Source organism: Penaeus japonicus, unplaced genomic scaffold (assembly GCF_977035675.1).
Source record: "Penaeus japonicus unplaced genomic scaffold, GWHDUDI00000001_assembly GWHDUDI00000011, whole genome shotgun sequence".
Taxonomy (NCBI): domain Eukaryota; kingdom Metazoa; phylum Arthropoda; class Malacostraca; order Decapoda; family Penaeidae; genus Penaeus; species Penaeus japonicus.
In genome coordinates, this window is record NW_028234413.1 from 16,151,357 (window position 1) to 16,174,234 (window position 22,878).

Sequence of the window (22,878 nt, forward strand, 5' to 3'; positions counted from 1 at the left end):
TAAAGAAAACATTTTGATTCTTAATATACCACCCACTGTTCAAATATAATAAACGGAACTAGACAGCCGGCAGCACATGTAAACAAACAGACACTTCCCTCGGCTGTGCAATCACGTTGTTCGTTCTGGGTTTGTATTATCTATCATTGTTACTGATGTGATTGAAGAGTATAATATATCAATAAATCAAATGAGTGGAATAGTGTGTTTTTCATTAATATTTTATAGGTATTACTGTAGGAAGTGTTAAATGGTAGTGATAACGTTGTCATTATCTTTATTGAAGGCATTTGCATTTGCAAATGTAATTACGGTTGAAGGTATGAGGTGAACAAGTACTTATATATAAGGAAAATTTTCCGAATAGCGCCGCGTTACTAAATACCACAAAATTGGTATCGATGGGTTCCTCTCACTCTGTACTACCCATCTAAAGTCAACTTTACCTGCGATTCCGCCCCTATGCCACACAATCTGGGCGGGGAGCTCATGAAGTAGATCAGGGAAATTGTGGGGTAAAATATGAATTCTGGGCATATTTCGTATGAAAATCTTAACCCATTTACCTACCTAACTTTGCTGGTATAATTGGATAAAGAGACAACCAAATGTAGTAAAAAACTAACCTTATGGCATGATGTAGTTTTAATAATGACGTAACACCATTAAACTCTTCTCTTCCAAAATGTAAAATAAGCGAGGTATATTAATTTGCAATTGATTAAAAAATATGTAAAGGGAAATGTTTCCACTACACTGACGAACTGAAAACTGAAAAATATCGACTCTGCGCATGTACTGCCCTCGCCCCCCTTGGCTAGGGCTATCATAAAATCTAGGCTAGGTTTGGAGTTAGGATTTGATACCAAAAAATATGTTTAAATCTCCTGCATTAAATCGTTCAGTACCGTGTCAATGCGGACATTTGGGGGGAGGGGGGGTGAAAGTCAGAAAGGAAAGGTTTCTGGAAGAAATGAATATCATAACTGCAAAGCACAATGAAATCTACCCGAAAAATATAATGTTGTACCCAGAAGGTTGGTTGCGTCTTTATCCAAATTTACCTATTATCCCTAGACAAGGGTGGTTTTTGCCCCCCCTGGATCCCCCCCTTTTTAAGGCGCTTCATGCTCCTTTGGGGCATATTTCATATGCAAAATCTTAACCCAATTACCTATCCCCCCCTTGGACCCTCCCTATTCAGGGCACTTCATGATACTTATGATACATAATTAGTTCTGTAGACGATGAATAACCCATACACTGTGCCATGATGACAGCAACTTAGACTATGTCTCATATATTCCTCAGAATATAATAATGACCACTCAATAGAGGCCACTCTATAATTATATTGTAAACAACCCGGAATATTGTGCCATTTATTGAGAGAACATAACAGCGTATGCAGGTAATTCATTGAAGGTTTCCAGTCCACAGCTTGTCAGTAGCCGTAAATACGTAAATGCAACCATGTTTGAATTTCAGACCGAGGATGGTGGTTATTGAGGTATTTTGCACAAGGTTTGTTGCATGAAATGCCCTAGGTAAAATTAGGTAGGTAATTGGGTTCAGATTTTGCATACGAAATATAGCCTGAAGTAGCATGAGGTATCATAAAGTGCCTTAAAAAAGGGGGACCCAGATTGTGGGGTACAGGGGTGGAATCGTGTATTATATCCACTATATACGAATACTAGAGGTTGAAAGGAATCCAATGATACCACTTTTATGGTATTTAGTAACATGGAAAGTTTACCGTATATGATTCAGTATAACAATTACCTCAAGCAAGGAACAGTTAAAAGAAAGAAAAAAATTCTATGTAGTTTTATGTAAAGTTTTACACCAAGTGTTAATATGGAATGTCATGGTTAGAAGAATATTTATTAAATCATCATAACGTCAGGGTCTGAAATTTATCTATTGATCTGTTTGTCCTTTATTACTAGGTAGTGGAAAACATTGGGCATATTGTAAGATATCGAAAGTTATTTATAGTAAGACCACATAACTACATCATGAACTTCATGTTCTGTGCTCTTGCAAGGTCAACAAACTTCCAACACATATATTTGGGAAGATAGAGATTAGGCTTTGGTTCCTTTTTTGGCAATAAATCTCTAAGGAAAGTTACAAGTTCTATCTTGGTAGAATAAACAGAGTAGAGTTGTTTTTTATACTTTGTCGGAGTGCAAAGGTTAGTGGCCACGCCATCACAGAATGTGAGCATAGCCTTTGATAAGTATTTGTGGCCTTACCTTTACTTTCTGCAGATTATTATATTTCTTTCTTCATTGCAATGCTTCTCTATTTTGGGGACATAGAGCCAGTATCAGATTATGGTTATTGTTATTATTATTGGAAAACTTTTCATTATGTTCAATGTAATTAGAAATTCTTCATAATATGTAGCTTTGGCTATGCTGTAGCTTCCATTTTTGTCTTTATGTGTGCAGGACTTCAAATGCATATGTATGCATATGTATACAGAATATACATTTGGATAAGTATGCTCTTATTACACAAAATTTATTTTTCTTCCTTTTTTGTATGTATTTCTTTCTTTTCTATGAACAAGAAAAGTTATGTCTTGTTTATTTACAGGATATTGCCAAGATGTTTTGCTGCTGTACAAAAAATCTTTATGCAAGGCTCTCAGTAGAAGGCAGATGGATTGCCTCACAGCACATGGCCACTGCTTCCAAACCGTCATTTAAGAAAAAACAGCCGAAGTATCCTACGGGCGATTTTGGTCTAGACAAAAATGAACGAAGGACTTTGAGAAAGCGCTTGCTGGAGGTAAGAATATCTTGTTGCTTTGTGGTACATGTAGTTAAGGGAACATAAGAATGCAGATGCAATAAACATAAACACAGCAAGTAGAATTACAGCCTCAGGTGTATGAATGAGAAGATCAGAGAGTTCTTTTTGCATTGGATCTCTCCAATGTGAGAATAATCATAGACTGTGTGTGTGTGCTTGATGAGTATGCACTGTTCTCGTGGCCTGCATGGGAAGCTTTCTTTAGGTGTAACACATGAAGGATATGAGTTGACTGAGAAAAACAATTACCAGTTAAGTGACCAGTTAAGTTAGACCAGCACCACTCAAGGGCAGCAGGCATTGGCATGTGTGTGTGTCATCACTTAAAGATATCTTACTATATCATCTAGTTCAGCTGTTATCATATGTGCTCAATATATTTTTTATCAAGTAGAAAGCACAAGTTATATATATTATACAATTCCTAATGTTACGGCAAGGAAGCATTAGTAGGATACTATATAGGAGGATTAATATATTCAGAACTGTTAGTCATATTAGATTATGATATGTCTATTTTTTATATTGGTTTAAATTTAGAAAGAAAGAAAGAAAAGGACAAAGAAGATGAATAATAATAATATATATATGTATATATATAATTGTACATATATATATATTTTTTTTTACATTTAATTTAATTATATAGATTTCAGTGGATGTATTTCAGCTTTAAACTTCAGTGCTTCAGATATTTGATGTAGATTAATATTAGAGTGTTAGGAATATATGTTGATTAATTTAAAAGTTGTAATTGAACTTTTATTGGCATTACCCTTTTTATATTCTTGAGTTTTTTGGTCAACATTCAACATTAGAACTCTTATTGCAGGACAAAGAGGACACTATGAAGATGCATGTCTTCAGGAAACTTTATCCTTGGCAGAGTAAGAGGGACTTAGCTGTACATTTGAAAGGCAGTGAAGTCTATAATGATGGTATGTGTTTTTCTCCCTTTTTTCTTTATATAATTGTCCTGTTTATTGTCTTCCTGCTCTTCCTCCTCATATGCAAAAATGTCTGATAATATGTGGTTAACGATATGATCTTTATTAGTTATTTTGTGTGTAGACTTTTTTTTTGATAGCCTTTTTCAAGCTTGAAAAATACTTTTTCCATTTTGTAATATATAATTTTTTAAAAGATATATATATGGGGAAATGGTATATTTCATCTTTATTTTTTTCAAATGGCGTTGGTAAGCCTATCACAATTAGAAATAGCTATATTAACAGAATAATAACTTCCAAGTTTGATATATGAAATATAACAAAATTTACCATTATCATTTACCAACCAAAAAGAAGGCATTCACACACTCCATTCACAAGGCTAATATACAAATCTAGTCTTTAGTTTTCCCAAAAGGACATTTTCATCATTTCAACATGGTACAGTGGCCAGTTAGCAATGTCTTAGATATAAATAAAAAGAGTTATCTCATTTTGACCAGCACAAAGAAATCTTCCTACTTTACCCAGGAATGCAAATGTTTTCTATTGCTGAGGTATGAAACAGTATGAATTAGCATCCCTGTTCAGAATACTTTCTCTCAAGGTGAGATGCAAGTAAATTCCAGATATAAAGGGATAAAACCTGAGCCCATATAATTTGGTATCTTTGCAAAAAAATGAATTGTATTTACACATGATAAAGAATGTGATTACACACTTTATATATAAAAATAGGCATGAATGAGAATATTTCCACAATGCAAGCCACTCCTTCCCATTCTACATTATTTCTCCATTTAGCACAATGAATACAGAGCTGAAATGTATTTATTTATTTACACATTTATTTATTTGTTCACTTACTTTTCAGACGGCCTTATTGCCCTGTGTAAACCCTATGGCATTTCCCAAGTGAGTGATCATCCGAGGACCAAGGAAGGGAGCCTCACCATTGTTCAAACCTTAGCCAGTGGAGGAGTGCCAGACCATGTACCATCGATAGAGAGCACCATTCCTATTTTGAAGGATCTCTATAATGTTGATCATCTTGAAGTCATTAAATCAACAGAAAGGTTAATTTTGAATTCTTTTTCACTGTTTTTTTTTCTCTCTCTTGCTCTCTCTTTTTTTTCTCTTTCTCCCTTGTCTCACCTCTGTCTTCTCTCTGCTTCTGTTTCCTCTCTGTCTCTGTCTCCTCTCTGCTTCTGTCTCTGTCTATGTCTCCTCTCTGCTTCTGTCTTTGTTTCTTCCCTGTCTCTGTTTCCTTCTCTGTTTCCTCTCTCTGGTTCCTCTCTGTTTTTGCTTCTGTCTGTATCTCTCTGTCTCTTTGTCTCTGTTTCCTCTCTATCTCTATCTCTTCCCTGTCTCTGTTTCTTCTCTGCTTCTGTGTCTGTCTCCTCCCTGAATCTGTTTCCTCTCTGCTTCTGTCTCTGTGTTTCTATCTGTCTGACTTGTTTCCTCCCTGTCTCTATCTCTACCCTGTCTCTGTTTCCTCCCTATCTCTATTTCTTCTCTGCTCCTGTTTACTCCTTGTCTCTGTTTCTTCTCTGCTTCTCTCTCTCCTCTCTGCTTCTGTCTCTGTCTCACTCTCATCTCTGCTTCAATCTATCTCTCTCTCCTCTCTGCTTCTGTCTCTGTCTATGTCTCCTCCCTGAATCTGTTTCCTCTCTGCTTCTGTCTCTGTATCTCTCTCCTCTCTGCTTCTATCTCTGTCTCACTATCCTCTCTGCCTGTCATTGTCTTTGTCTCCTCCCTGAATCTGTTTCCTCTCTGCTTCTGTCTCTGTGTCTTTATCTGTCTCTACCCTGTCTCTGTTTCTTCTGAGCTTCTGTTTCCTCCCTGTCTTTGTTTCTTCTCTGCTTCTGTTTCCTCCCTGTCTCTGTCTCTGTCTCTGTTTCTCTGTCTCCTCCCTGAATCTGTTTCCTCTTTGCTTCTGTCTCTGTGTCTCTATCTGTCTGTCTCTTGTTCCTCCCTGTCTCTATTTCTACCCTGTATCTGTTTCTTCTATGCTTCTGTTTCCTCCCTGTCTCTGTTTCTTCTCTGCTTCTGTCTTTGTCTCTCTCTCCTATCTGCTTCTGTCTCTGTGTCTCTATCTGTCTGTCTCTTGTTTCCTCCCTGTCTTTTGTCTCCTTCCTGTCTCTTTTTTCCCCATGTCTGTGTCTGCTTTTTACTTCTGTTTATGTCTGTTTCCTCTCTGCTTGTGTTAACACCCTGTCTCTGTTTCCTCTCTGCTTTTGTTACCTCCCTGTCTCTGTTTCCTCTCTGCTTCTGTTTCATCCTTGTCTATGTTTCCTCTCTGCTTCTGCTTCCTCTCTGCTCCTGTTTCCTCCCTGAATCTGTTTCCCCTCTGCTTCTATTTCCTCCCTGTCTCTGTTTTCTCTCTGCTTCTATTTCTTCCCTTTCTCTGTTTCCTCTCTGCTTCTGTTAATTCCCTGTCTCTGTTAACTCTCTGCTACTGTTTCCTCTCTGCTTCTGTTAGCTTCCTGAATCTGTTTCCTCTTTGCTTCTGTTAGCTCCCTGAATCTGTTTAATCTCTGCTTCTGTTAGCTTCCTGAATCTGTTTCCTCTTTGCTTCTGTTAGCTCCCTGAATCTGTTTAATCTCTGCTTCTGTTAGCTTCCTGAATCTGTTTCCTCTTTGCTTCTGTTAGCTCCCTGAATCTGTTTAATCTCTGCTTCTGTTAGGTCCCTGAATCTGTTTCCTCTCTGCTTCTGATTCTTTTCAAGTCTCTATCTTTCAATCTGTCTGTATCTCTGTCACTGTCCCTCCATTCCCCTCCTCCTTTTTCTCTTTTCCCCTTAGGCCTCATTCCCTATAACCATGATATAGGATAAGATGACTGAAATTTCCCACACACTTACCATATCTGCTTTCGGCACTTCAAATGTTTGTTGACTTTCCCTCTAGGTGGAGCAGTGGCCTAATTCTCCTGAGTACCGATCCTAGTGTCACAGAAAAGGTCAGGAAGTGTTTTAGATCTTCGCAAACATTACAGAAGCCCCACATGACTTACTGGGCCGTTACATGTGGCATGCCAAAACCTGTGACAGTTGCACGGAGGGTTCCCATTGGCCTCGAGTATGTTCCAAACACAGGGCAAGTGGTGAGCATTTCTATGTTTTTCTGTGTTTTGGTTACTGTTTATCTTTAACAATCACTGTTTTAAAGATACAGCTGTTATATTTAAATTTCTTTTGCCTTCCATAGCCTGTGATCAAGAAAGAATATACTAAAAGTGACATCAAGAAAGGTAAAACAAAACTGGCTGTTGTAGAACATGTAACCAGAGTCTTCAATAGAGCTTTAGACATGTCCCTTGTTGAGGTAAGAATCCTTTGTTATTTGCAGAACTGGTAAATGAGGCTTTTTGTTTGATGTTGATATATATGAAATATTTTTAGAATTTAGTATTGTTTTATGATCTGGTCCACTCCTTTATTTGGCAATTAATTAAGTTAATAATATAATAATATTTCATGCTTTTAATAAAAAATTGGTACATATGGTAGACTGTAATGTAATTTATTTATATGTTAGTATTTTGGGTACATTTTGCTCCTTTTTATGTTTTGGCTTTTATTTTAACAAATATATAATGAGTATTTATTTTTTCATATGAACAGGTTAATGTTCATCTCACCAAGAACCATTTCCTTAGAGTGTGGCTAGCATACAGTTACAGCCCAATCTTAGGAGACCATCTTTATGGAGGAAGAGTAAAAACAATGAAAGGGAAAAAGTTGCTTGTCAATGTGCAGAATCTCACATCTTATGCCCCACAGGTAAGGCATATATCATTGTATCCATTTTGAAAATATTTGAAAAGTTTCTTTTCATTGTACTTTTCAAAAGATTGATATCAATGTGCATTTTGTATTGCAGAAAACACTTCAATCCATTTACAATGTAGACATGCACTCTCCAATATGCATTTGTTTCACTATATATTTTTACACTAAGATGGCTACAAAGGTGCCGAGTCACCAAGGAGTCACATAGTAGGCCTACCTGACTGTTTACCCCTCAAATTTTCATCAATGTAATTATTATTATTGTTATTACATAAACAGTATTAACCCATTGCAGACGGAGATAAATTTGCTTGCCCAACCTCCAGGATAGGTTTTATTTTAGAGAGAGACCGCTTGAAGCAATATAATTTGAATCATCCCACTCTCTTTCAGTCATTCATTGTAAAACTAGAGCGGTTTTTGTGTTTTATTTTTTTGTTTTATTGAGTTTAGAGACTTATATGTGCCATATGACGGGCTCTATCAGTGCTGCAGTTGACTAAAATTGTAGTATATTATCCATATTAGCTCATTATTTTCTTTATACTCAATGTGATAGAAGTATTGCCATTTTATGGGAGGACAAAAGGCAACTTTATTTTTTCGTATTTTTGTGCTGTCATGAACGAATACGAAACATATAACCCTCTGCAATAAAGATAACAAGAAGAGGTAGGGCAGAGGAATGAAACCTGTGCTTGTGACTGTGAATGCCACAGTGAAAGGCATCCATATTGGCACAGGAGCACATTTTAGACTGGGTATGGATTGAGTCACCTTCCTCTTCTCGTTCTGCCTGCACATCCTTCATCGGCGGTAGTTTTGAGCAAGGGTTCATCAACTTAGTGTGTGCCATTGCTCTATAGAGACAGTGCTTGCTAGAGACCGTGGATGGGTGCCATTCAAGGCTCTCTCTCCTACTGGTGCTAGGAAAAAGTGATGCCATCTAGGTTTTGGACGTTAACCCATTCACGACGGGGGCATTCCAGCCTTGCATGTCACAATGCCGGGGCTCTCGAACGCATAGGCCTAAATCAGTTAAATAACCGACACCATATCGCGTCCCCAGTGAACAGGCCTAATATGCGCGGTACAGTGTTGTACCACCCGTCACGAGAGGGTTAAGCTAGCACGATATTACGGTAATTATAGTAATTATGACTGCAGTAGCCATCATCACTCATTCCTTTTTCATAGCACAATAAAATAGCATAGTATTCCAAAATCCCCGAACGTCATGTACGTCATGACGCCCGTCGTCAGGCCAAAGCTCCTACGTCATGTATGTCATGACACCCGTACGCAATGGGTTAATAAGTTATAAACATCAAAGTCCCTAAACTTTTAGTAGCTTAGTAATTAACTCTTTGGTGACTAAGCGCTTGTGAGGACATCTTTGTGGAAGAAATCCAAGTGGATAGTGCATGCATACTCAGTAGAATCAGTTTGCATTCATATTGAAATTTTAATAGCAAGCCATTATTTAGGTAGAAGAATGTGGCTACTCTCACAAAGTTTTATTATCATTATTTTTTTTTCTTTTTGTATTTACAGCCTTTACCAGATGATACTTTCTCAAAGTTGAATCTACCTGACAAAGCAGTAGAGATGATACCCTGTCACTTGCACCTCTCAAAGCTACGACTATTCCGCTTCGCAAAGGACAATTCTGACCTGGTAATTACAGCTCCTCCACCTGACCATTTTATGTGGACATGTAGACAGCTTGGACTCATGGCCACAGACGAGGAAACTGAACAGGATGTTGTGGAGGAAAGCTCTTGAAATTACTTTTATTTGAAGAGATATTAACCCTTTGACACTGGGAAAAAGTTGAGTGTGCTGGCTGCTTCTACAAGGTTGAATTGCAGTGTGTTGGGATGGTGTTTCCCCACCTTGTCTCTGATTCTAGACAAGTGGATATTTGTTTCCTCAATGAAAAGTTTGGCCCAACTTTGGAAGACAGTAGCTTCAGAACTAGCATAATCAGAGCCATAAAACTCTGCTTACATGGAGTGTAGAACATAAAGTAGCCTCCTTTGTCACAGCAGGAAAAGAAGCCATCTAGAATTGAGTTCCACCTTTGCCATGGACTGTATTACATGCTACCAGGCATCATTGAATTAATAAGTTCTTTTTTTATTTTTATGAAACACACATTGTACATTTATTGTTGCCTAATGTTATTTTGTTTGAATATTTGTATAAATGTAAATATTTTTCTTAGGAAATAAAACAATATCCATATAAAAGATATTTATTTAAAGTTTAAGATAATCAAATAGAACATGAAACAACTGTTTATTATCAGTGGCACCAATTGGTATCGGTGTTGACGAACAGACTAACACGTATCATATCACCGCATGGATGGAGTGAGGACAACACAGTGGAGGAAGTCATGCACAAGAGTAATCCATGGGTTGTTAGTTGCATTTCAATAGTGCTGAATGTTTTTCTTTTTATTTGAAATTTCTATAGCCAATGTCTAGAAAGGTTATTATATTATGACACTTTTTAAAGTAAATTTAAATTGATCAATTGGCTATTTCCGTTTCTTTTTACTTTTCTGTTAGAAAGTTTACAAGCCCATGGATACCGAGGAAGGGAAAGAGAAAACAGAGGGCCTGACTGTATTATAGCATTGTTGGAATATGATACCCATATAGAGACAAAGCATTTCAAAGCACTTCAGGCCTTGAAAATATTTGTATGTATATTGATAAAATTTCTAACCCTATGGCAATTTGATAAACAGGAAGAGCATTAGTTATTGAATTTACAATTTGTTTTCCAATTAAACTTATTTTCATAAGGAGTTAATATCAGTTTACTGATTTCAGTATATTGTGTAATGCAAATACATTTTTCTCAAGCATGTAGAAGTGTGCAAAAAACATACAATTCAATTTAATGCCACAGTTAAAATCCTTCACTTTACTTTACAATACTGCCACCATTACAAGAACCATGTCATCTCTTCTCTTACTTCACAAATCACAAGCTCCTACTGCTGAAGAAGACAAGGTCTTCCATTTCATACCTTTTACTCTTATTCCAATTCCAAAAATAAACCATCACACCTAAATATTTGGTAGAATATATATATCATGTATAAACAAGAGAAAGTTCAATACAGATATTGGCAAATTGTAACAGAAATATATCAGATCAAACCAACAAAATGATTCCCAGTTACAAACTGACTTTTTAAACAAGGCTTGCCTGTAATAAGTATTAATGCATTTAACTGAATATGGAGCCAATTGTTACCTGTGTGATAGTGGAAGTGTGTTTAATATCTTTTTTGTTTACATTAATCTTCTACATAGTATAAAAGTGGGAGATCACAATTACTTATTACCAATCACAGATATAGATATTTTATACTGGCAAGAAATTCATGAGTTTGTAACTAGAAACTTATCACTTGTTTCATATTTTTCTTGGTCAATAATGGGCATTCATTTTACCAATAATATACATGATTTAAAATTTACTGATAGGTATTTATATTTTAATGATGAATATAAAAAGAAATGCACCTGATACCCTAACAACCTTGTGTATCACAGGTAAAATGTCAGAATGACAACACTGAAATTTTATTGTAAAAACGATTATGCTAAAACACCCAAACCCCTCACCATAATAATTAACAAGGTTTCTGATGCCGGACATGATACTTCAAAATATCTTTTATCCAACTCTGCTTTCATTTGATAGTACACTAAACCCAATTTCAATAAAAGCAGTATCATAGGATAGTGACTATAAACATTGTAACTTAAACCACACTGCAGTATGAAAATAATATTTTACACTGACTAGATCAGTCAAACAAATACACTAACATGTAAATGCTGTATTTGGATGCAACTGTGTGCTCTATATTTTTTGTTTTACCATATTTGTTCGATAAGATGGTATTCCTTATAGCTACACAAAGTTTACAAGATAAAATACTGGTGATCAGATTTATTTGCCACATTTGTTGGTGGAGTGTCAGATTAAAGTACTGTAGAACACAAATTTAAAATATCATTTTCCATTTGTGTAAACTATCAGACACCTTTAGGTATTAACAAACCATGAGCTAATACTCTTAATTCCACAACACAATCCAGAACTTCATGGGTATATTCTCTGCATATCTGCATTAACTATACCTCACACACAGAACTTTTTCTTTAAAAAGGAGGAAATATTTAGTACGTCTTTGCTGCACAAGGACACTGCACGAGACAGAAGCTCTTAACTCTCAAATTGTTTGGATGTCTGGATGATAATGTGTAGTGTAAGCAATTTAGGTACAAAATCTGGGCAAAACATTGACAAAACAATATATGATCAATGGCTGGGAATGTGAATAATATAAGAGCACCACTTGGGGGCAAAAGTGTATACATATATACATAAAATATATTGTAATTAAAACCAGGCAGATTCAACATGTCAGTAAAGTGTGCTCTGCTTCTATGTAGAATCACCAAAAAATCCTTTTTTTGTGCATGTGTAAATTTGTATTTTTATATGTCTCAAGTACATACATATGAGCCTCCCTCACATCTACCTGTAATAGTCATAATTAACACCGTTTTAAGAGTTGATATTTTGTGGTGATTAATTATTTAGTCAGAATGTATCCGGTGAGAGAGGGGCACTTTAAGCAGCACTTCCAAGCCCTCAAAATGTATAAAAAAAATAATTTTACTAATTCTCTCAAAAAAAAAATAGGAACAAAAAGTTAAAGTAAAGAAATCTACTTCTACTTTTTTTTTACAAATGGCTTATTTACAGACTAGTTCCCCATATACCTGGCAACAAGTTTTAAACTAGAGAGAAATCCAAGGTATACCTCATATGGGACTTATGCAGCTTATCATGCTTAAGGTTGATATATTATTCATCATGAACTTTGAATAACAAGATATGCATATTATGCAGACACTGAAAATACGTAAGTTGAGAGGAAATCAGTCAATAGTTTTCTTCACAATTAAGTATCATTCAATTGTCACTGTAAAATTATTTCCTACAAATCTCTGCAAAAACTTTTACGAAAATGGCAATACAAAGACGTATGAAAGACTCTCAACAACAACAACAACAACAGTTTAAATACAATCATACAAATGCACATGCCTTGGATTCTTTTCATGCTGATGACAACAGATTCTTTAAGAATGTTTGAATTCTAGCCTAGAAATTCTCTTGTACACAATAGCTGTAATTCTTGAAAAAAAGATCTAGTTTTCTAACAGATCTGGCAGTTACTCTGGATATATTCCAGCTCTATGTCTCAACATGATGATGCTGTGATTAAATGCTTTCCCTACATGATTCAGCTACTGCCTTGACTAATTTGATTTTTAAAAATCTCCTTTCACATCACTTATGCTATCTAGTATGTAATGATATTTGAACAGTGTCCTAGGTATTTAAAGGGTCTCTAAATTGAAAGAAATTGTCGTTGCTTTCAATCATCATATTTGATTATTGATTCACATTACTTCAAGAGAAAACCAGCATCTCTGTGTTAAAGACACATCACTCCTTTTATTTTTGCTTTCCTGGAAAAAAAAGTATTATATAAATTATCCGTCCCTGATACAGGAACTACGCCACCTTCTTTTTCCTCTGATCTCTTCTCTTCTCATCGTGACTTTGAGGTATTGGGCGTAACTCACGGCAATCCCGCTGGAAGTGAACAGAAATTTTTAATATATAATTATATGATATAAAACACTCAATCTAAAACTTCCTACTATATTATTTTGTAATTCTGGTACAGGTTATACATACATACATACATACATACATACATACATACATACATACATACATACATACATACATACATACATACATACATACATACATACATACATACATACATACATACACACACACATATATATATATATATAACATTTATGACCAGAAATAGACTAAATCAAAAGGATATAAAAATAAGTAACTTATATCAATGGTAATTCCAAATAGTTTTATCCTCAAAAAATGCCTAGAAATTATACATTAATATCTAACTTTTCTGTTATGAATAAAAATATGACTAGTTCTTCCAGGTGTAAAAAGTACAAAATGGTTCCAAAGATGTAGCCTTAACACAGATATCCCTGGACTCTTACCAATAACTCATCATCTGGCACTCTTGAGAGGAAATCTAGAAGCTCGTTGTTCACCATGGAATGGGGACGTAACAGTTTGCGTGAAAACTTGTTGACACCCCACATCATAACTAGGTAACGAACAGGAATATAGTAGAGAACTACTGAGCCCACCATCAACACCATAATCAGCAACCACGACAGGAATGGCACCGAGAAGTTGAATGTGCTGTCAAGGTGAAAAAGTAATGTTGGTAACTGTATGCGTGTGATATCCATATTTCAATTTACTTAAACATTTCTATATATTCTTGTAACAAACCTTACAGTACAGCTAAAGCATTTTCATATGCATGAGTCTTACTAAAACAATATTAAAGGATATTAAAGGTTTTCATAAGTTTATAATCACTTACTTTTTGCAGCTTTCAAAGATGGAAGCAATATAACCTATGGCATTTTGAACTGTTGCAGTAACCTCTTGTATAACTTGCAATCTTTCCTTGAGAGTTTTCTTTTCCTCCTGAAAATATTGTGATTCTTGTAATTCACCATAAAAGATATTTGGAAACACTTATATACAGTTTTGTAATACTGAATATAATGAAAATTATGTTTTGCCCTTCTTCCTTTAGAACATAAATCATGTCATAAATGAAATATGTCAAATGTGCAACCAATTTTCAACTACAATTGCAATTTCAATACTTTAACCCACACCAGAAAACCATATTGGCTACTTTACCAAATTCTTTATACAAATGACATCTAGGTCCTACACACTTTTTATATTCAAATAAATTTCATGATTAAAAATCTGGAGTCATTGTAATTTAGTAATAAAGGTAAATTATGTTATAAGACGATGGGAGGATGTCATGGAACACCATACAAGTCAGAAGACCACATTAAAGCTGATCCTTCTGAGAGGGACTTGAGTGACTTAACTTTGTTTTTATACGGGGGAGCTGAAAGGAGCAATGCTATGCAATGCAATGCAATGCTGTAAACTTTCAGACCTCCTGACGTCTTGCACATTCTTCGGAGGGGTATTAAAGGCGTGACTTCCGGGTTGGGGAGGTTTGCAGAGACTGCGGGATCCAAGCATGTCTTTTCCGGTGCTTTTGGCTTAAGGACTCGCGGTGGATTCCAATTGTTGTTGTGGCAGTATTACTGTCTAATTTTACTACTGGTTATACCTTTAGCTAGATTATTGCCAGTACGTAAAGGTCCGATAGTCAGATACGGGAAAAGGAAGGGGGCAAGAATGTACCGCATGATCGGAATTAAGTACTTAAATGCGCAAAAATACATATACATAAAAAAAAGAACTCTATAATACTTTCCTGTCCATAGATAAGATGAATATTAAAATAGCAACAAGTAAACATTTAATAACTATTCATGTATACTCTTTTCTTATCTAATTTCTAGAGAATATTAGACAACACACATTAAATTCAGTGAGTCATATAAAATATAAACTTTAATATCTTTAATCATCTATAAATTATGAGTGTTTAATCAATAAATATTTGTCATTTTAAAATATCACATATACAATCATTATCATGTTGAAAATCATGCACAAATCTTTATCTGTACAATCAAATTCTTATGATAGAAACAGTCTTTGTGATGGCATCCAATTACATAATCATTTTAGTGCAAAACTTCCACAATTCCATCTTTATATGCAAATCAATTTCTTAACAATATTCAACCTTTAGTTCTCCATACCAAATGCTCCCTATACCCATGATAAGCAAATATTTATTAAATGTACATTAAAATCACGCATCCAAGCTTGCCCCATAGTGAATGAGTCTCTATGTGTCTGCTAATTTGTTTAAGGCTTTTAGTCAGTTGTCTTTTGTCAGCTGTCAACAATTCAGTCCAGTATTTTCTCACAATCAATCAATCATTGTTTTTTTCAGCCAAAACACAGTCACTCATACGAATTTACTTCCCCCCCTTGCCTATCCCTCTCTCCCTCCCTCTCTCACACTCACACACACACACTCACACTCATACCCCCCCCTCCCTCTCTCTCTCTCTCTCTCTCTCTCATATTCCCCCCTCTCTCTCTCTCTCTCTCTCTCATATTCCCTCTCTCTTTCTCTCTCTCATATTCCCTCTCTCTTTCTCTCTCTCATATTCCCCCCTCTCTTTCTCTCTCTCATACTTCCCCCCTCTCTTTCTCTCTCTCATACTCCCCCCTCTCTTTCTCTCTCTCATACTCCCCCCTCTCTTTCTCTCTCTCATACTCCCCCCTCTCTTTCTCTCTCTCTCTCTCATACTCACTCTCTCTCATACTCATACTCTCTCACTCTCACACTCACACTCACACACTCACTCTCACACTCACACACTCACTCTCACACTCACACACTCACTCTCACACTCACACACTCACTCTCACACTCACACACTCACTCTCACACTCACTCTCACACTCACTCTCACACTCACTCTCACACTCACTCACACACTCACACTCACTCTCACACTCTCTCTCACTGAATTCAAGAACCGAAGCCCGAAAGAAGTCTTAACAAGAGGGATGAGAGATCTCTGAGTTGAGTGATTTTGTGTATGTGTGATTGTGTGTGGTTTTGTGTGTAATTTGTGTGATTTTGTTTGTAATTTGTGTGACTTTATGTGTGATATTGTGTGGTTTTGTGTATGATTGTGTGTCTGATTCTGTGTGTGATTTTGTGTGTGTGTGAGATTGTGAGGGATTATGAGTGTATGAGAGAGATTGTCTGTATGTGAGAGATAGTGTGTGTTGGTATGTGTGTGTGTTAGTGTGCATTGGAGTGTTATTGATTCACATATGTGAATATGTATAGGAGTGCATAAGGGTCTGCATGCATATGCATATGCGTATGTCTGTTTCCAAAATCTTGAGTTTAATATGTATTAGTTAAGCATTTTCTAGGAAAGAAATTCAAACTCTAAATATTAATTAGCCACTTGTAAATCCTTCATGTGTATTTACTGCAAAGATTAACCTATACTGTGTTAATGAAAAAAGATAAGGAAAATATAAAGAGGTTGTAAGACCTTCAAGATAGGTAATATATGGTAATTCTAGGACAGGTGTTCTATTATACTTAACAAAATCTATTCTAAACTACTGTATCTATTCTTCAAGTCTTTCTATTGAAATTGAAATAAAAGTAGAACACCAATCCATAAGCTTACCATAAACCAAAGAGTTATTTCCCTGGCCACAGTTAGGAAGCAAAAAATGCAAGCAAGCATCGAAAGTGCATCAAAAGAAGCACCAATCAAATCCCAAAAGCTTCCACACGTTTGTTACATGTTAGTCGTCTCTCCCTCACCTTACTTTTGAGATCATTAGGGGATGCATTAATTCCACATTCCTTACGACTCTCTGTTTTTCTTACCTCTACGCTCATGTTCTGGAAAAACAGCCAGGTATATATGAAAAGGGTGATAATCGATGTGTCATGCTGTAAAAACACTTAAAGATAAAGTATATCCATACTGTCAAATGAAACAAAGAAAAATTATTAAAATATTACAGCTGCACAACATCACACAAAGCAATAAAATTGGCTAGCAAAGCAAATAAAAACAAAAGAACATCAAATAGAACACTGAAATTAAACTGAGGAAAAGACCCAGCACTTTTGCTCTACAACCTATGTAAAGTATACCAGATAAAAACAGTTGAATGCAGTAAATAATCTGAATTTTTAAATCTACCAGTACCAGTAAGTATCAAGTCAAAAGTAACTGAGTATTTCCCTTTAAGAAATAAAAAAAATAGCAATCAAGATTTCCACCAGAACTGATCAACTTCATAATCCTTACATATGTGCTGAATCTCTTTTTGTCCATTACTGTATCAGACACACAATAAAAATATAAGCATGGCAAGGAATTTGCATTTAAAATTGGTTTACACCTTTTCAGTCCAAATAGTTGAAAGATCAGAGGGTTCAGGTTTTATGAAGTACTTGCATAACATAAAATTCAAGGTTTTAAACAATAGACAGTTACCAAGTTTCTATAATGTTAATCAATTCAACAATAATACAGGTCACTACTTCCTACACAGCAGGCAATTAATGGCCTAGAAGAAATTCCACATCAATGAAAATTATCTATACTGTTTGGTAAAGAACAATTACATGAGAAACACAATACAGATAAAGGCAATGCAAAGTTGTGATTTTGCCTTGGAACTACTAAAGCTACACATATAAGCATGCAAATTTCCCTCAATATCCAATTCATCTACCTTATCCTTATCATCATCATCAACTTCCTCCTCATCTCCAGACAGTTCACTCTCTTCTTCTCGATGCATGCTACCAACTATTGAGATTACCTGTTAGAGGGGTGAGGACGTGGTAAAAAGAGCAAAAGTTAATATCATCAGTGCAATTTCATCATATCCTTCTGAAACACATATCCATGTAAAAAGAACTTGCATACATGAATAAACATATACACTCACAAAAATGAATGAACACCAAATCAAAATGCATATTCTTATCAATAACTTAACAAGGACATTAATTCTTCCATAAAATTACAATTATTGTTGTATTACATTAAATGAATTTTTCTATATAAGCTCTACCTAAAAAAAAATAACAACATGATTTGCAGAATAGACATTAGAAACACTTACAATGTAGTTTCTGAGGAAGAGCATGAGAAGCAGGATTGGCAGCATGTAGACCTCAAAGTAGTATGTTATGACCATGAATAATATAAAAGCTATGATGCTCCGAACAGGTGACTCCCACTCCCAGCATGACCTGTTGAGGGCAAGTATCATAAAAAGAGGAAGAGAGAAAGAGAAAGAGTGACTACTAGCAATTTATTAACCCATATCCACATTAACCCTCTCTGGATGGGTGGTACACTACTGTACCGCTCATTCAAAAGCCCAGTGGCCAGGCGGCACAATATTGTGCCAGCCATTTAAATGATTTAGGCCTAAGCGTTCGAAAGCCCCGGCATTGTGACATTCAAGGCTAGAATGCCCCCGTCATGAGTGGGTTAATAAATAAAAAAAGAGAAAAAAAGTGAAAAAACACAAAGTGGACTTACTTGATAAATTTCCCTAACTCGTAAAAATCCATGATGGAAGACTTAAGGCGATTGACATTTTTGATAAATACTTGGCGCTTGAATTTTTGCTCAGTCTGCATGTACTTCTCCTCTCTCGGAGTGAAGGTCCTAATGGCAGCACGTATCTGGAGTGCATAAGTAGGTTATGTGAAAAAAAAAAGAAAAGAGAAAAGAAAAAGGGATTGAACCTTCTTTAAGCTGCTGTATGTTTTTCCTTAAATAAAGCAGAGGACCTCAAAATATGAACACTGAATGCTATAGATTTTTACAGTTTATCAATAGAAAATTTTATCTGTGGAAATATCTATATATATCTTCAAATACGTACTGGATTCCATTCAACAGAACACTCCAGCAGAATCTCTGGATTATTCCCCTTTGCACGAGCTCGTAACTTCTTATCCTTCAGTGGATACCTATTGACGGAGAAAGAAAGGAGGATTAAAAATATTAGAGAAAATATCTGAAATTCATGAAATCAAAACAGAATTTAATATGAAAGGCAAACAAAACTGCATCATATTAAAGTCTTAAGACATGGTATGAAAAGAAAAGGAAACAGAAAGGGCATGTAACAGTGCTAAACCTCTTACCATTTCTTTTCTCCGTTCTTCATTCGAAGTAAAGGAATGACGACTTTCCCCAGAAACTCTACCTTGTGGTCTCTGTCTTCGTCATAAACTGTGATATCCAAAACATTATGGATATCCTTGACATTGCTAAAAAAAAAAGGAAGAAAAAAAAAAAATAGATAATCAAAGTTTATCAACAGATGTGTTTATGATAGCAGTGTATTTGTAATGCCTGGTTAACTTATTGGAAAAATTTAATAAAAATTAATCTTAGGGATACTTCTACTTACACAATGAAGTAAAGCCAATATGCCGAATCTCCACCAAATACACTAAACATTTTTTTTCTACATAAATCATTAAATATGACATACTTACAAGGTGAAAATCTTATTCCAGGTGGGAGAGAGTGTCTTGTACTCAGTCTGTGTCTGAAGTCTGGCATTGCAAAGTTCCAGGACACAAAATGGGTCACTTTTGCCGCCTATGTCTGCTGCCGCCAAGCCCTGTGCCCGATATACCTTGACCCGCAGCTGACCGATGTCTTTCAGGTTGTGAAGAGATCTTGTTACGGTCTGAGATAACAAATTAATGGTATAAAAAAAGGTGGCTTGACCAATATATCCTCTATATATATAAAACTTTTTATATTGAGATCTTTTACAATTCCATCATTTTCCCCATAAAAAAAGTAAACTTACATATCTGTTGGAAACATTTTCCAATTCTCTTGGATTCTCCTGGTATGAATGAAGGTCTGATATGGTTTCAGAAGAAGTCGTTCCAGAAATAGTGAGGAGGAGAAATATGGACCCAGCTCCCTTCTCTAACTCCGCCCAAATGTGGTGGGTCTTCTCACGCTCATACTGCGTCAGGTCTAGCGTGCATCTGTTGCAAAAATATACAGCTTTAAGCCCAGGGTAGAAATACTCTGCATAATGCAAAGGGAATGAAAAATATATATGCCACATGTAAAAACTGCTCCCTCACTTCTTTCTGGACAGTTCTTTCTTGCTTCTGTTATTTTCACTCTCTCTCTAACAAGTCACATGTGAATTCTAAATCTCTTTCACAATTCTGCATTTACAAATACAACACACAAAGATGTACACAGACATGAATACACACAAACAAACAAACCAGACACACATATAGATAAGTGACAAGTGAGAGGAAAGTGAGGGCAGAGAGTGATAGATGGAGAAAGAAACAGAAAGACACAACACACAAATGGAGAATATCCCACAAAGCCCAGACAGACAGACAAAAATCTTACCTTCCCATGAAATCGTCTTTACTACGAACATCTTTATCCCACACAGTCAGTTCCAAGAGCTGGCTCTGATCCTCAAAGAGGTGGAAATCAAATTGCTCCAGCCATTTCGGAGTTAGCGTGTGCATCTCCACCTTGCTCTTGTATTTCTCATTACCAAGCCTAAGAAATTTGGGAGCAAAAAAAAATAAAAATAATAATAATGGTAAATGTCTCGTGTTATGCAAGAGATTTAAGTTTAGAAAGAAAATGGCTATGTTAGTCAATGCAAAAGATAGGTTTCCAATTGTTTCACTGCAGTTTAAAAAAATACAAGTGCATTAGCTAAGCAATATCAATGACCTTACTTATTACAGTAATATCTATTAGAAATAAAGGAATGAATAATCAATAAATAAAATAAAATATAATGCAAGAAAACATTCATCTTCCATAGTATAAATATGGAGGAAAAAAAAAAGAAAAAAGAAAAAAAAAGGCACTTTATTTTCATAACAGAAAAAAAAAGTAATAAGACTTTTGTACAGTACATATAACTGCAAACCAATCAGGGAAAAGAGAAAAAAAAAATTATATATATATATTATATAAATATATTATATAAATATATAAATATATATATATATATATTATAAATATATATATATATATATATATATATATATATATATATATATACATATATATTTTGATGATGATAATAGTAGTTGTAGTAATAATAATAATAATAATAATAATGATAATAATAATGATGATAATGATAATAATAATAATAATAATAATAATAATAATAATAATAATAATAATAATAAAATTACTGAGTGGAAAAAGCCTCTATATTAGAGGAAACAAAAAATAAAAAAATAAAAATCTAAAATTCAAAATGCAAAAATAAAATGAACTTTCTAATAAACACTTATAAAATCACCTAGCAGTTTTTTAAGATCATCAACAATTTGAAATGTTACTGTAAGACATTACTGAAACAGATTTAATGATATAAGAAAAATAAAAATGGTCAAAGGAGTAAAGCAGATGTTTAAATTTCTTACAATAAAAAGAAAAGTTAATTTGTGAGAAAAAAATATATGATAGTGCATGCATGCAACTAAAATGAAATAGAAAAAACAGAATGTGTGCTACGTAATAGTAGGAAAATATAAAATTTTTACTACGTTACCCTTACTCTTCACATAGGGTACAAAAAACAGTGTTTGATTTAAACTACTGCCAGCACGATTACATTCTTAATATAAAAAAAAGTAAAAAAGGTCTTCTCTCTTTCAAATACCAGCAAATATATGCAGAACTATCAGGCAATATAATTTTAAAAATAACTAACTGATTATCACTCCTATCCTTACCTGAATTTCACGTAGGGATCCGAAGTGCCATCAGGATCCATAGGAAGGAGCTCCTTGCCCTCAACCAGGACGATAGTAACCACAGAACTCCATATCTGACTCTTGAGGCGACGTTGCTGCTCAGCCAATCTCGAACCTCCGCGTTGCAAATACTGCAAGGAGAAGAGGGCCAATGATAAGAGTTTGTAGGACTAAGGTGGGTGCCAAATGTAATGAGAGGAGGAAAGAGAAAGAGGGAAAAGGGTGAGGAAAGAGAGAAAGAGAGAAAGAGAGAAAGGAGAGAGAAAAGAGTGGGGGTAGACAGACAGACAGACATAGAGAGAGAGAGAGAGAGAGAGAGAGAGAGAGAGAGAGAGAGAGAGAGAGAGAGAGAGAGAGAGAGAGAGAGAGAGAGAGAGAGAAGAGAGAGAGAGAGAAGAGAAAGAGAAAAGAGAGAGAGAGAGAGAGAGAGAGAGAGAGAGAGAGAGAGAGAGAGAGAGAGAGAGAGAGAGAGAGAGAGAGAGAGAGAGAGAGAGAGAGAGAGAGAGAGAGAGAAAAGGGTGGGGGAGACAGACAGACATGGAAACACACACAGGGAGAGGGAGAGAGAAGGTGGGGGGGAGGGAGGGAGAGAGAGAGGGAGAGAGAGAGAGAGAGAGAGAGAGAATGAGTGTTGGGTAATCCAAACATTTAATTAATCATGAATCAAAACGAGGAGAAAACTTACCACTTCACACTAAATGAATTAACAATGAAATAGATAAATTATATAATTGCTTTTGCTAGATAATACCCACAGGCTGCACTAACGGGGATAAACATACAAGCCTATTGCAATTAATAAATATTCATAGCTATATAAATACACTATCACT

The 22,878-nt window shown here is 35.4% G+C and overlaps 2 protein-coding genes across 8 annotated transcripts in view; one reads left to right on the forward strand and one right to left on the reverse strand.

Annotated features, from left to right (window-relative positions):
* On the forward strand, positions 1 to 10,624 carry LOC122253374 (mitochondrial mRNA pseudouridine synthase RPUSD3). Of its 2 annotated transcripts, none has more exons than XM_086541666.1 (8): positions 1 to 129; positions 2,608 to 2,802; positions 3,659 to 3,764; positions 4,651 to 4,852; positions 6,686 to 6,881; positions 6,986 to 7,102; positions 7,402 to 7,560; positions 9,124 to 10,624. In XM_086541666.1, the coding sequence occupies exons 2-8, from the start codon at positions 2,620 to 2,622 to the stop codon at positions 9,352 to 9,354; spliced, it is 1,194 nt and encodes a 397-aa protein (XP_086397792.1). In that variant the 5' UTR covers positions 1 to 129; positions 2,608 to 2,619; the 3' UTR covers positions 9,355 to 10,624. The 2 variants fall into 2 exon arrangements, with proteins under 2 accessions (XP_086397792.1, XP_086397793.1); XM_086541667.1 differs by having other exon boundaries at positions 95 to 118.
* Positions 9,813 to 22,878, reverse strand: part of Mctp (multiple C2 domain and transmembrane region protein) — an 81,552-nt gene continuing 68,486 nt past the window's right edge. For 2 of the 6 annotated variants that reach the window (XM_043016389.2, XM_043016397.2), the window contains exons 3-15: positions 22,025 to 22,176; positions 20,664 to 20,822; positions 20,089 to 20,275; positions 19,766 to 19,962; positions 19,409 to 19,534; positions 19,144 to 19,231; positions 18,795 to 18,940; positions 18,370 to 18,499; positions 17,974 to 18,063; positions 17,048 to 17,179; positions 14,117 to 14,223; positions 13,722 to 13,929; positions 9,813 to 13,269 (exon numbers count right to left, since the gene is read on the reverse strand). In XM_043016389.2, the coding sequence (XP_042872323.1) occupies positions 13,189 to 13,269; positions 13,722 to 13,929; positions 14,117 to 14,223; positions 17,048 to 17,179; positions 17,974 to 18,063; positions 18,370 to 18,499; positions 18,795 to 18,940; positions 19,144 to 19,231; positions 19,409 to 19,534; positions 19,766 to 19,962; positions 20,089 to 20,275; positions 20,664 to 20,822; positions 22,025 to 22,176 (1,803 nt within the window). In that variant the 3' untranslated portion in view covers positions 9,813 to 13,188. The remainder of the gene's footprint in view (positions 13,270 to 13,721; positions 13,930 to 14,116; positions 14,224 to 17,047; positions 17,180 to 17,973; positions 18,064 to 18,369; positions 18,500 to 18,794; positions 18,941 to 19,143; positions 19,232 to 19,408; positions 19,535 to 19,765; positions 19,963 to 20,088; positions 20,276 to 20,663; positions 20,823 to 22,024; positions 22,177 to 22,878) is intronic. The other 4 variants (XM_086541664.1, XM_086541662.1, XM_086541663.1 and 1 more) reach the window with 4 other exon arrangements.